The sequence below is a fragment of the Sinocyclocheilus rhinocerous genome, unplaced genomic scaffold, assembly GCF_001515625.1.
Source record: "Sinocyclocheilus rhinocerous isolate Xijiao unplaced genomic scaffold, SAMN03320098_v1.1 scaffold594, whole genome shotgun sequence".
In the NCBI taxonomy this organism is placed as follows: Eukaryota; Metazoa; Chordata; class Actinopteri; order Cypriniformes; family Cyprinidae; genus Sinocyclocheilus; species Sinocyclocheilus rhinocerous.
Genome location: NW_015645059.1, coordinates 1337287 through 1351605, shown reverse-complemented (window position 1 = coordinate 1351605; position 14319 = coordinate 1337287). Strand labels below are relative to the sequence as shown.

The following is a 14319-nucleotide window of genomic DNA, read 5'->3' as shown; positions in this document are numbered from 1 at the left end:
TGCAGTCATTGCAGTTCTGCTGTGCGAAAGTTCAGTCACCCTAAAACATGGTTAGTCCCCCCCATATTTGTCTAAATTCTGAACAAATGAATACAAGATAGGAAATGTTTCAATAAGAATTTATTTCAATATGTACATTATCATAACCCATTCACCTTTTAGCACTTCATTACTAGTTTATAGTTAGGATCAAGCTCCTGTTTCAGTGAGCGCATGTTTCTGAGTTTGGGAATGAGAAAGTTTGTCTTGGGAATGCAGGGGCCTCTGCGCTTGTTTTTCCACCCGATGCAGTGTTTCCCTGTGCTCTCCATGACCTGGACTCCTTGCACCAGAGGGACCTTACGCTGGAAGAATCCCGCACACAGATCTCGCATTTTGTGCAAACCTACGCAACCTGCACAGTAGAGGAATAAACCAAGGTATTACACACAGGAAAAACAATCTTTCATGGCAACAAGGGTAAAAAAAAAAAAAAAAAGACAATTTGGTAATCAACTGTGCAGTTGCTTCAGATAGTCAGTGTCAGCAACCCAATCTGGTCTGATGGGTAAACGGCAAAAATGTGATATTCATCATGGCAAGAAGCACACGGTCTCCAAACACACAAGTTACCATTCTTAATTCATCTGCACTTTTCAGGTCACTGTTTTCTAAGTGGCGATCCTTGTACCTAGTGGGATGAAAAAAGCAAGGCAAATTTAATAGTGGTGAAATCTTAAACAGGGTACTAGTTAGTCAACTGTGCAGTTGCTTCAGATAGTCACAGTGTCAACAAACCAATTTGGTCTGATGGGTAAACGGCAGAAATATGAAAAATCATCATTGCAACAAGCATTGTCTTTATATATTAAAAAAAAAAAAAAAAAAAAAAAAAAAAAAAAAACCCTCACATTTACAGCAATTACAACAAGTACACATAGTAAAATTACCAGTTATTTTTCATTTGCACTTATGTTACCCTTGTCCAGTGGCAATCCTTCCGACCTGGTGGGAGGAGAAAAAGTAGGATAAATTTAATGCTGGTGAAATCTCAAATGGGATACTGAGTAACCAACTGTGCAGTTCTTCAGATAGTCAGTGTCAGCAAACCAGTTTGGTCTGATCGGTAAACGGCGGAAATGTGACAAATCATAGGAACAGCAAACATTAAAAAACATTACATTTAAAGCTATTAATGCATGCATACCCATTTTAAAAATCACCAGTTTTTAACTCATCTGCACTTCTCAGGTCACCCATTTCCAGTGGCAAATGCCATGATCCCTTCCATTGGCTGTAGCGATCATCTCCTTCGTGAAAGCGATCGGCTCCTTTGTGATTCAACAACAAAAAGGATAGATTTAATTTATAATTTAAGCTTCAGCTCTGCAGGTAAAATCTTCCAAGAAAAAAAAAAAAAAAAAAAGACAAAAGGAATAGACCATTCTAAAAATGACCACCAATTACCCATGTTGTGTTTAAGCTATTGATTTTGTGCTCCAAATAAGCAGTGCTGAGGGAGGAGCCAGTATAAAAAAAAGAAAAAAAGAAACTTACTTCCATCTCAAAAAGATGACTGATGAACTAGAGATCAAAAGGCACATGTAACACAGCTTGAGAATAGACCCTCCCACAGCGGCACAAAGGCCTGGGCAGCGCTAGTTCAACTCAAGGTCAGCACCTCCAAGTGAATCAAAGCCCTGATTACCCAATCCAGGTCACAGAAGACCATTCCCAAATCAGCCAGGCCACACAGGGGACGGCAGACCTATGCCGGACAGAGCACAGTCCTGCCGACAGCAGAGCAAATGGCAAAGGAGCAATTTATCACCAGATCTGGGACACTCGCCTGCCAAAATGATTTATAACAGTCCTCATGGGATACTTAAATCCTTTAGTATAGGCCATGATTACAACATGATTTGGCAAAATCATGTCAATTTGTGTAGAAACAGCCACCTTTACAATATTGATTGTGTGCTCCCAGAAGGAACCTAATACTTCCTTTCAAAACTTCTGCATCCACTTTGAGCTCAAGATGAAGAGTAATTGGAGTAATTTTCTCCACATGATTGCTAAAAAAAAACCTCCAATAAATCTACACAAGCAACTAAAACTATAGTGTATTTAGTTAATGTAAAACCTGCATACATTTTTAATAATTATCCCATTTCGAAAAGGAGAACTTGACAGTAAAAGTATACTTGGGCTGATCTGCTTTGCAACAGGCGACTTTTATTGAGACATACGTAATTTTATTCACCAGGTAACTTAACGTTAAAGTTAATGCAAGGATCCACATTAGGCCACTCATGAGATATAGATTCGTGCCTAACGATCCATTGATAAAATGCAATGCTTTTGCAATAAGGGGCAAATGCTTCAAATTCTAATTAATAAAGAGTAATTGTGCTTCTACCGAACGACGTTACAAGTAAGGATTATATAAACTATTCTCTGTAACGCGCGTGCTGACTAACCACGTGGCAAAGCCAGGATGCAAAAACCTCTACACGAGCCTATAACCTCATGAACAGTTCTACAAATAGCTACAGTAACACTTTAACTTCTGTTAAAATGCATCGACACAATAATTGTTTGAAGTACATTTACCTGCAACGCGTAGTACTTGTGACCAGATCCTTCCACTCTTGGGAAGAAAGGATGTGACGCATGCGTACTTCGCGTTTTAAAGGGGAACTTCCTAGTACGAGCAGCACATGCGTGTTGGGTATTACTGAAGTCTGACGTGCTACGGTGTGATAACATTTAATCGGATTGATGTGTTTAACTCTTGCATACGTTTATGACACGTTTATATTTAAAGCACTACCAACAGATTACTTTGTTTGTTGTTTATATTTAGAGCGCTCCCAACAAAGTTTTCGTTTGATGAAAATCCTTATGAAATTACAATATACAACCCATGCATTTAATCATTCAAATTGTTTGCCTCTCTCAAGCAGATTTGCCTCTCTCAAGATTAGAGTAAACATAGAGAGTAATGTAAACATTTAAATAAATAGATAAAGATAACCCATTTAGACCCATAGGCTAGATCAATAGTACGCTCTGGTATAGGCTATATAAACTTTAAATCTGAAGCCCAAACTTTAAAATGTTAATTCTCGTTAGAGGGTTTACAGTTTTAACATTATTCAGTACCTTTAACAAACTTTCAGTGCACTTCATGATTAAGAATTTTAAAGATTAAAAAAAAAAAGTTTCCATGAGAATGTTTGCATCACATGAGATATGTCAGAACTGTAGCCTAAATGAAGACAATAATTTAAAATGAATTAAAATCTTCGATATTAATAATGTTCCGTGCAAGACAAATATTTTAAACCAAGTTAATTATAACGTTCTTTTTCGGAACACATTATTTTGCACATTGTGAAGGGTTTATATTAGAAAACATCGATAATAATAACATTAATAATAAACCTGAGATCAGTGTAATAAAAAAAAAAAAAAAGATTTTATTCACTATTCACATGAAAAAGAGGAAGGAGGGAAGGGAGGAGAAAGGGGGATGATGCTATTGTTGCGATTCTGACAGACCACTTCACATGACGAATGTTAGGTTATTCACACATTTAGTGCAAATGTTGTAACAGAAAGTGCATAGCCGACAGCTCGAGCATAACAGCTCAACCCCACAAACGAATTTCAGACAGAGTACAAGTACAGAACTGCAGAAACAGAATTCTGAGCAGAAACCCAGTTAAAAAGAGCACAATTTGTTTAATATTTTAATCTTATTTACATATTGGAAATAATTAGGATATATTAATATGCACAATACTCAGTTGTCTGTATGGCACAATAATAATCATTTCAATGAATTTGGTTCATTTGCCGCGTAAGACAACCATGTTAAATTTTACAGACTACAACAAAATTACTAAAACAATAACTAAACAATATTTTTTTTAACCTTCATTCTTCATCATTACCTCCAAAAGTCTTATGTGCAAACGATCTATGTTTGAGATGATGATGAAGATGCCCCTTGATTTTCATTTGAGTTACCCAGGAACTGTCCAGTGGCACCGACATATAATCTTGAACGCATCGGCCATTTCTAAAAGAAAAAAAGCGACAAATAGAAACACTTAGTCAACTGTTTTAATGAATTGCTATGCGTAATAAAGTGGATATTTTCAAGTAGCCTTAACCTTAAACTCTCCTATTCAAAACTTTTAAGACTAAACACAAATGTTTTGCAAATTGATTAAAATTTATAAAATCTCACAATATTTTCGGCGTTAAAGTTCACTTTCATTCTAAAATATAGGCTAATTAGACTTACTTTCACAGGATGTAAGTAGCCATCTCCCTTAAGTGAGTTCAAAGCTTCAGTTTGTTTTGTGTTGTCCTCTTCCATCCCTTCTTCTTGCAAGGTTCTTGTTAAATGCGCTATGTATGTGGTTGCCAATATCAAGACGTCGAGTTTGGAGAGTTTGGTGTCCGGTGGCACCGACGGCAGTGTTCTCTGTAGCTCGAGGAACGCATGTCTGAGCGTCTGGACGCGACTCCTTTCGCGCGCTGCGTTGGCTGCTGGGGGTCTCCCTCTGCCACCGAGGCCACTAGACGGGACCACCCTGGAGCGGGACAGGGCCTCTGCGCGCCGGCTGTCCGCTGAGAGCGAGTCAGGACTGGGGCTCGAGTTAGGGCTTGATGCGGGACTGTCATCCATAACTGTCACAGAACCAATGCCATCCATACGAATCGACTGTCTTCCAACCATTGAAATCACGTTTTAACCTGGTTAAAATAATACATTTTCAAAAAACACACATAAATAAATAGCCAAACAGGCACTTTTATTCAAACATGCGAGAATGATATGTCAAAAAACAGGTTTAAGCTATAGGCACTCATTAAAAACTTCTGTAAAAATATTTTTCCTCAAGTGAGCCAGAAATCTCATGGCCAGTATGAGTCATTCAGTGTCAAAAAAAGAAATATTAGACTAATAGACGCCTACAGTGTTTATGTTTTTCATTAAATCATTTCAGCCGAGAACATAAAGTTTTAATATAACCATTTTAAGAAGAATTGTAGGTTACATTGTATAGGTCATGAGAAGTTATTAAAATGTAAAAAGCATACCTGTATTATTGTTAAAAGTGCTGTCCTATAAAACACACACTAAGGCATGAAAACCTCCAAAGCTCGGCAAAAAATCCTGTTTAAAATAATAGTCCCTTTCTCGTTGCAAAAATATATATAACCAGTCGTGGTGCTGCGCGTGAAAGGCACGGATACATGTCCGCGCACACGCACTGTCCTCACCTGAATGACTGCGTAAAGTCTCCTGAGCCTCTAATTTATCGGAGAACACAAAGAGCTGACAAGTGTTCACTCCGGTGCAATTAATCAAAAGCCTTTAAAACTCTGGCAACTCGAGCCGTTCTCCACTGTTTTCCCTTCGCATCGGTCGGTAGGAGGGCACAGTCCATTTTTCGACGCCAGAGGCAGCATTTTTCGGTCCACCCAGAGTTGCTTTGCAAACCACAACTTCTGAATATTATATGAAATATTGTTTATTCAATAAATAAATACCAATTTCCTCTTGATTGGCTTTGTTTGGTGAAAATGAATGTGGTTTTTGAGACCCAAGCATTCTATTTTTAAGCTGCCAAACAGATTCTATCAGATCATCTGCACGGTGCTCTTAACTTTAACATTTTGAAAGGGATATTGATAATATAATTTTGAGCCGCAGACATCAGCTTAATTTCCTGGGACAAAGCCAATAAATAAACTCTAAACACTGCAATCAACTGGCATGCTTGAGGAAATTCTTGTGAGACTCCTAAATTAATCATTCTGTTTTACGCAAACGGAGATGTGGGAGAATTAATGAATGGGATTATTCATAACATGTATATCTGAGACTGTTCTTAATAAACATTGTTTTTGTAAGGATGAAGTAACAGTATTGCCCCCAGGCCAATAATTATGAAGCAAAGCAAATGAGGTTAAGTAAGCTTCTCTGTCTAATTCCTCTACATCTTTCAGAGGTTATACCCTGGTGTAGATATTAGTATATTATACGCAGGAATTGCATTCATGCATTACTGTACTCAGCGCGTATAAACGTTATTATAGAATCAGTTTTATATTTCATATGAATACCGTTCCAGTCTAGAACGCAGTGTCCATGATGTTGATAAACTTGCTGGATAATGTGCAAGTTGAAACGAAGCCTCAGTAAAAAGAAAAAAAGGTATGAATCTAAATGATAAATGTGCAATTATAATGTAAACTACTTTTTTAAAAAACGTATTTAATTAGCAATTTCATGCTTTAAATTAGATCATTTCATTAGCTAATTTAAAGCATGATACTATATATGCATGTATGTGTGTGTATTTATATATACACACATACATTATGTAAACAAAAAACTTTTATTTTGGATGGATTGATCGATTTGACAGCCCTACTCATCACAAGTTAGCGATGCTATTTCTCACCTAGAATTTTGCAGGCAGTTATTAGTCTGTCCCTGTATTTAGGTTTGTGACACGCAGGATTTCTATTCAGATCCAGTAGCCGCAGTTGAGACCACTGGCTGAACACTGTCTCTAATTCCTGAAAGCATGAATAAAGGCATAACATTTTACTTTTAATCAGTATAAAATAAAATAATTAGTAGACACAGTAAATGACTATCATCTTCTCCAAACTTTCCAAAAAAGTTGTTGCATGCTGGAAAAATCCTGCAACACTAAAGAGATTTTGCAGATTTAACAGAAGATGTGCATGGTTAAAAATGATCAGGGCATTATATTTAAGACAAAGAAGCCACGAGCTTAAAAAACAAAAAGATTCAGAGGGTAAAAAGTATAAACAAGACATCAGCTTGTTTTAATAAATACTGTCACTCGGACTGCGTGACTAACAAGTTCCCCTGGGCAGTAGTCCTCAAGCATGTTGCCTGCAGTGTATGTTTATCTAAGGACTGAGACTCCTAAATTAATCACTCTGTTTGCCGCAAACGGAGATGTGGGAGAATTAATGAATGGGATTATTCATAACATGTATATCTGAGACTGTTCTTAATAAACATTGTTTTTGTAAGGATGAAGTAACAGTATTGCCCCCAGGCCAATAATTATGAAGCAAAGCAAATGAGGTTAAGTAAGCTTCTCTGTCTAATTACTCTACATCTTTCAGAGGTTATACCCTGGTGTAGATATTAGTATATTATACGCAGGAATTGCATTCATGCATTACTGTACTCAGCGCGTATAAACGTTATTATAGAATCAGTTTTATATTTCATATGAATACCGTTCCAGTCTAGAACGCAGTGTCCATGATGTTGATAAACTTGCTGGATAATGTGCAAGTTGAAACGAAGCCTCAGTAAAAAGAAAAAAAGGTATGAATCTAAATGATAAATGTGCAATTATAATGTAAACTACTTTTTTAAAAAACGTATTTAATTAGCAATTTCATGCTTTAAATTAGATCATTTCATTAGCTAATTTAAAGCATGATACAGTGAGATTGGAGCATTCATTTGTTGAAGCACTCCAACAGAGAAATATAAAAAATATAAAAAAAATAAAAACATGAAAAATACCCAAAACAATCAAAAAGTATGTTTGATGATGTAATTGCCAAATAACTAAAAGCATAATCAAATCAAAAAAAAAAAAAAAGTAAACTACATATGTAGCACAGTCTGCAATTTCAGACATTTTCAATGACACATAAAATCTCGTTTGAGATTTTGCTCTTACCTAATGTAACCAAAAAAAATTTAATCTATTCCATATTTTTATTATACTGAATGAATAATATCACCTAATGTTCTTTACATCATTTAATCTTTACATCCTAAAAAATAATGTACAAAACATGATGGAATTAAAAAATACTTTTCAGCATCTTGCAAAGTAAATTTATTAAAAACAAACACACAGACAAATATTTAAGAAATACAATTTCAGAATTTCAAACAGAATATGAAAATGCAAAATAGGCAGTGTAAAAGAGAGTGCATTCTTACACAATGGAGAAGCTGCTCAGAAATTCACATTTTATAAAAGTGTCAGCGCTTTACTGAACGTTTTCCAGAAAAGTCCTAACACACAGACTTTCAGAGTCTGCCAGTCCTCACTGGAATATATATCCCTCTTGACCTGTGAACACACCAGAACAATCATGAATTAAATTAAATAAATTAAATCAAATGCTGTAAATTACCACAAAAGTACCCCACAATATTTGTTGACTTTCATGCTTTTGTGCTTTGTATTAATAGTAATAAACAGCCTAGAACATAATAAAATGCTGGCACACATGCTTTAAAAAAAGCTTCTGTAAATTATGACTAAATATCCTTCTGTTACTGGACCCCTATAATAACATTAACAGCTAACTAGGGCTTTAAACAACTGTCATTCAGCATTATCATTCCTATTACTCACACATTAGTGCCCATGCTCGTTGCAGTTTTTTCTTATAAGTACAGAAACATTCAGTTCATATTTATTGTATACATCAACAAATAATTTCTGCATTTCAGAGGCCACACACTGGTAAATCAACTGAAATGATAACTATAGGATTAACACGTTTAGGACATCAGACATCAAAAGGGTATGATTTGTGCAGTACAACTGTAGATGATGTCACATTACACAGCACAGCACAGCACAGAACTATGGTTAACCTCAGGCCAGTCTAAAGGAGAAAGCTGTTTATTTGCATGGGTGGGAAAAATAAGACTCATACAACTTGACAAATAGCAGGCATTTATCCATCATGTCTGAAGGCAACATGCAACCTTACTCTGATATCATTTATCTCAGAATTTATTTCCTTTTTTTAATATAAGATGAGTTGTAAATATTTGATAAAAATAATAAAAAATAGAATATAAAAATATAAATAATATTTTTTCATTGGCTGCAGATTATGTAAAGAATAAGGGAGTCTTGTTAATAGCACAGACATTTTTAATTGTTCATACCTTCTTCCTCTGCTGTCTCCTTGTACTTGATCTGCCCGAAATATAACGCCAGGCTTCCCATATTCTGACGGCTTACTCAGAGAGCTGCTGCGGTCATGGGCAAAGGGATGTTGGGGGCCCACGCGAAAATCAGCTACAGCAAAACACGGGTTAGTCACACATTGCCATAAAACTGACACAAGGGATATGCAAGGCTTACTTAACCACATACTGATGATATACAACGGCAAAATGGAGAAATGTGTTAAAAGCAAGAAAATCTTGTGGATATCATAAATGACTGGAAAATTAGAGAACAAAATGAAAGTGACACTGCAGTGCACTCAGCACAGAAATTCAGTAAATTAAATAACAGTGACATGTTAAGGCACTATTTTTCATAGTATGTAAAGTCATACTTCAATAATATATTTGACATAATTCATTGTCAGTGATTCATTCATGGAAATAATTGTAAATAACTTTGAAAAAAATTGAAAAAAATTGCAGCAAATATACATACTTGTAAGTTGATTTGTGATTTGTTCTTTGATGTCTTCTCCATCCTCTAATTTCTTCTTTGCGTCTTTAGAGGCTTTCCAGTTGATTAGAAACTGCCTAGACAGTTCATTTATTTGTTTTCCATCAAGATCCTCTAAATACCAAGAAAAACATACCGTTTCTGTGTATCATTTCACTAAATAATTATAGAAAATTCATAAACAGTACAAAATAACTGTTATTGAAATAACTGTAATTAAAATGCCAAATATCATTGAAATGTTATTAAAAATGATAAATAAAATAAATACATAAAATAATAAAATAAATTCTAAGAATAATAAATAATTAAATTACATAATGAAGGCCAAAAACGCCATTCATGATTTATTCAGAAGGTCAGTGATTCTTTCAACATAAATAACGTTAAATGACTCCATACTAGGGCTGTCAAATCAATTAATCACATGTATGTTTATCTAAGGACACATTAATCCAGGCTGGAAATATGAATACTCTCTGGACACGTTCTGATTGTTCATTGCCTTCCTGTCTCAACTAAAGTGCTTCCACTTTTCAGTCCGCGTGCAATCAGCTCTAGCGGGACCCCAGCGAGCCGCGCGCTCTCAGGCTTTGATAAATGATTGTGTCAGGTCTGTCACTCTGAGGGCTTGGCTGGGAACTGCCCAGCGCCAAATTGCCCTCCCATGCGCGAGAGTGCTGAATGCACTCCTGACTGGGCTCTTTCCAGCCCCATACTGGGTTAATGATGGCCAGTTATGAACCTGTATTTGACCAGCGCTTCGATCCCTATCTGCACTGTCTGGCCGTGCGCCACTAACAGCCTCTGCAGTACCCATTTGTCACTCGGCTGACTGCCTGTCATAATCTATTTTAAAAATCCATAATGCTTCTTCTGGAATTGGACCAAACTGTGTAAGGGAGGAATTGATCCTTTGGGTGCTGTCGTCACTGAATCAATAGTGGCAAAGGGGTTGTATAAATTAAAGGAGATATCTGCTAAACATGAAAGCTTCCTCTGACACATGGATCACTATTATCGGTGGCAGTTGCTGAAAGGATTGTCTTTTGAGCTGTTGGACAAAGTTACCAAGCTGCTTTTCTACAGAGGCATTCGGAAAGTGCTCCTTCACCATTTTTTAGTCACTGAATGTGTGATATCAATAGGCTGGAAAATCCCTTTTCCAGAAAAGGTTACTTTTCAGCTTTAGTTTCACTAAATGTTTGGCTCAAATGGGTTTTAAGGGGCACTCAGTGTATTTCAGAGGAAAATCAGTTCACTAAGGAAAGAGGAAAACTTGTGCTTGTTTAAATTGTCAGCAGAAGCTGTCCCTGGAGACCGGCCCGCTGATTTGTTGAATAATTCTGACCCTGTGCAAGTCTGGAGACTGCTGGAAGGATTTGTAGGATTAGGTTTTGCACTGCTCTGCCTCTATAATTTCACACTTCATAGGAACATACAACTTTGTCATGTCTAAACAGAACAAAAATTCTTTATAAGTATATTTTTTATGGAAAAAAAATCATATTTACCTGTATGTCCTGTAGCTGGTTATCGGTAGCGTAAAGATGGGTCAGTTTTCGGAGAGGGGCCAAGTCCCATATTTCATCAATGTTATTTTTGCTGATATTTAGAATGCACAGAGTTTCCTGAAAGAATTCAATATTAATATAAATAATAATGCACTTTAAATTTAAAACCAGTCCCACTTCTGGTGAGCCAATGAAGATTTCACTGTGTTCATAAAAGGAGAGCATTTAGGAATCTTTTGGCAGGGACAAAATTGGGTGCACTTACACTTGCAATTTCATTAATTATCAAAATAAACAAAATTCCCAACTTTTCGGTTTGTTTTCCCATAGCCTGGGCGGCAAACACTCCCTGTTGGATCTGTCAGACAAGGAGGCAGCCACAGAGACCTCTTTTACCCTCATCAAATTTTGCACAGAACTGCTTTGATACACATCTTGGTCCATGAGTCCTACGTCTCTCATCTGATTCTGACAGCAAACTCACAGGACATAGTGCTATATCAATCTAAATATAAAGTGCACTAGATTGTAGATACCATGAAACACCCTCTGTAAGGCTTTTCACTGAGGTGAATGTTAAAGCAATGAGCTACTCACAGAGAGGCTAGAAATGGAACGGGGGTCAAAGACCAGCTTTTCTCCACGGGGTAGTTTCTGACCTTCCACATGCAGCTCCTTCAGGCTTTTCAGCTCATCTAATCCCTCCACCACAGTGATGCTGTTACCTCCCAAGAAACTCAAATATAGAAACATTAGTAGTTAATCGTAGTTAACGGTAACATTCATGGCCTTTTAGTAGTGCTGTATGTATATTTTCAATGGAAAATATTAACGTCACATCAGTTCAAATTTCAATGCAAGCAGGAATTAATTAATATGCTTGTACTATCATATACTTACAGTTTGGAGAGCTTATGTAGAGATGAGAGGTTCTCTATGCAAGAGATATTGTTATTTTGCATATATAAGTGTGTAAGGTTTGAGGCGAATCCCAAATTGCAGATTTGTGATATTTGGTTGTCATATAGATACAGGACTGTGAGGTTTCTGCACATTGATAGATCACCCTACAAGTTAAAAAGGTGAAAAAATAATCAGTAAACAAACTACTCAAAAGTTTGGAATCAATTTTTTATTTTTGAAGTTTTTAAAATTAGTCTCTTATGCTCACCAATGCAGCGTTTGTTTGATCAAAAATACAGTAAAAATTTAATATTGTGAAATATTATTACAATTTAAAATAACTTTTTTCTGTTTTAATATATTTTGAAATGTAATTTATTCCTGTGATGGCAAAGCTGAATTTTCAGCAGCCATTTCCCTAGTCTTTAGTGTCACATGATCCTATAGAAATCATTCTTATTCATTAGAAGTCCTTTATAAATCATTCTTGATCAAATTCTTATTATTATCAATGTTGAAAACAGTTGTGCTGCATAATATTTTTTTGTGGAAACTGTGATACATTTTAAAGAGTTTTCGATTAATATAATTTTTACCGTCACTATTGATCTAATGCATCTATGCTGGATAAAAGCATTAAATTCTTAAAAAAAAATGTTTGAATTGTACTGTAATATTTAATGGAAACTAGAATATTAAATGGAATTTTAATATGTTTGAACTAAAAACTTACAATGTCCTCTATACTTTTGTTTGAGAAGTTGAGATGGGTCAGTTTCTTCAGATACTGCTGGAGAGATTCGCTTCTGCAGGCTTTTGAGAAACTGCTTGATTTTGCGATCAGATGCACTGTTAGACGGACCATAATGACTGAGTGTGCAAAAATATCACAGGATAGATTTCTCTTCTGCAGCACAGCATGTCAAGGGAAGAGATAGATTTATGAGAAAACACTAAAACAATGCATATAAAAACATAATCGAATACATTTTAAAGCACTGACCTCTAAATATGTTTCTGTATAGATTTGAATCAGAATGTCTTTAAATGGGGTTTAAATGTATAATTGATGGGGTGAACATTATACTTTGATGATATGTACTTTAGAGACAGCATAGTCAATTGACCCTTAAACCTTTGTCAAAATACATATTTTTGAATAGTGGGAACAAGGCCAAAGGTGAAATAGACATGTGACCTGACCTAAGATTATCATAAAGGGAGATCTCTTCTCCCAAGAGCCAAAAAAAGAAAAAAAAGAACAACAACTGCAATGATAAAAAACAACACAATCCAGTCATCTTGAGATTTCCATTGTCTGTAAGCTTGACCCTGCACATCCATATATAAAACCAATCCAGACCTACAGTAACACTTTACCAGAAAGGCCTCCTTGGAAAGACCTTGGATGATATTTTACTCCATATGCTTTCTATATTGTCTTGTCAACCACAGACATTGAACACTAGGACAGAAGTAAAGGGAATACATACATCAACACATGACAGCAGGTCGGTTTTACACTTGATCTCAGAGCAGCAGACTATGGGGAGATGACATGGAGAGCCTCTTAAAATCAATAACTTTCTGTGGTTAAACTCCAGGGAACTGGATGGAGACAGCAGTTTGCCAATCATTATAATATATTGCAGTATATTTAACATTTTATTACTAATAAACAAAGACAAGCAAATTAGACTACTGTTGGCATACAATTATAACCGCGAACAGAAAAGGCACCTATGAACAGCTGATTCAGTAGAAATAAAATGAAACAGCACTGCATTTTACCTTAATCCACAAATGCTATACATTAACTGTCGTCAGCTATGAACGCAAAGTGTTTTGCTGCTGTAAAGTATTTTCTCTTCTCGGCTTTGTTTAGGAAGTGAGAGCTGATGTTGCCATGGCGACGAGACGCGAGCGCAAGGTCAGCTTGCACGCGCCAGAGTTGTTTCGAAGGAGCGCAGTTCAAAATGCGGCATGACTCATTCTCAACACAAATGGTAAAACGTTTTTAATTGTTTTAAATTCCGTGTGAATTTTAGAACACGATATTCATCGCGTGTATTGTTGTGTAAAAAATGTGAATGTTTTTACTGATGTTGTTAAAAGTAATTTGTTCTACTAGCTACTAAGCTTTAGTAGCCTAATTAATTCAAGCTAGCGCAGGTGTTTGTTACCAATGATTTAAGGAATTAAAGTTTAAAATGAATTAAAGGAATAACACAAATAAATGACCGAAGTCTATGAATTTTTTATTTTTTTTTACACATGCCTGTAGATGTTATTTGGCTGAAAAAAAAAGAGACAGAGAGAGAAGCCAAACGTATTTTTTAAATTATTATTATTATTATTAATAAAATAATAATAATAATTCATTATTATTAATTAATTAATTAATG

General features: G+C 35.7%; 2 protein-coding genes and 1 long non-coding RNA gene across 4 annotated transcripts; all 3 read right to left on the bottom strand.

The window, feature by feature from the left end:
- Window positions 1–103: 103 nt before the first annotated feature.
- LOC107705242 (uncharacterized) lies at window positions 104–2700 on the bottom strand. 2 transcript variants are annotated; one of them, XR_001636050.1, is made up of 6 exons: window positions 2593–2700; window positions 1537–1769; window positions 1187–1310; window positions 930–984; window positions 613–670; window positions 104–394 (listed from the first exon to the last, which is right to left on the bottom strand). It is a non-coding gene; the product is annotated as an uncharacterized LOC107705242 (long non-coding RNA). The 2 variants fall into 2 exon arrangements; XR_001636051.1 differs by lacking the exon at window positions 1537–1769 and having other exon boundaries at window positions 2593–2697.
- Window positions 2701–3964: 1264 nt separating this feature from the next.
- Window positions 3965–4732, bottom strand: tcf24 (transcription factor 24). The gene is made up of 2 exons (XM_016508386.1): window positions 4295–4732; window positions 3965–4066 (listed from the first exon to the last, which is right to left on the bottom strand). The coding sequence occupies exons 1-2, from the start codon at window positions 4730–4732 to the stop codon at window positions 3965–3967; spliced, it is 540 nt and encodes a 179-aa protein (XP_016363872.1).
- A 1724-nt stretch (window positions 4733–6456) lies between these two features.
- LOC107705177 (protein phosphatase 1 regulatory subunit 42-like) lies at window positions 6457–13747 on the bottom strand. Its single transcript, XM_016508356.1, has 7 exons — window positions 13706–13747; window positions 13408–13522; window positions 12648–12821; window positions 11912–12078; window positions 11609–11747; window positions 11012–11128; window positions 6457–6585 (listed from the first exon to the last, which is right to left on the bottom strand). The coding sequence occupies exons 1-7, from the start codon at window positions 13726–13728 to the stop codon at window positions 6457–6459; spliced, it is 864 nt and encodes a 287-aa protein (XP_016363842.1). The 5' UTR covers window positions 13729–13747.
- Window positions 13748–14319: the final 572 nt, after the last annotated feature.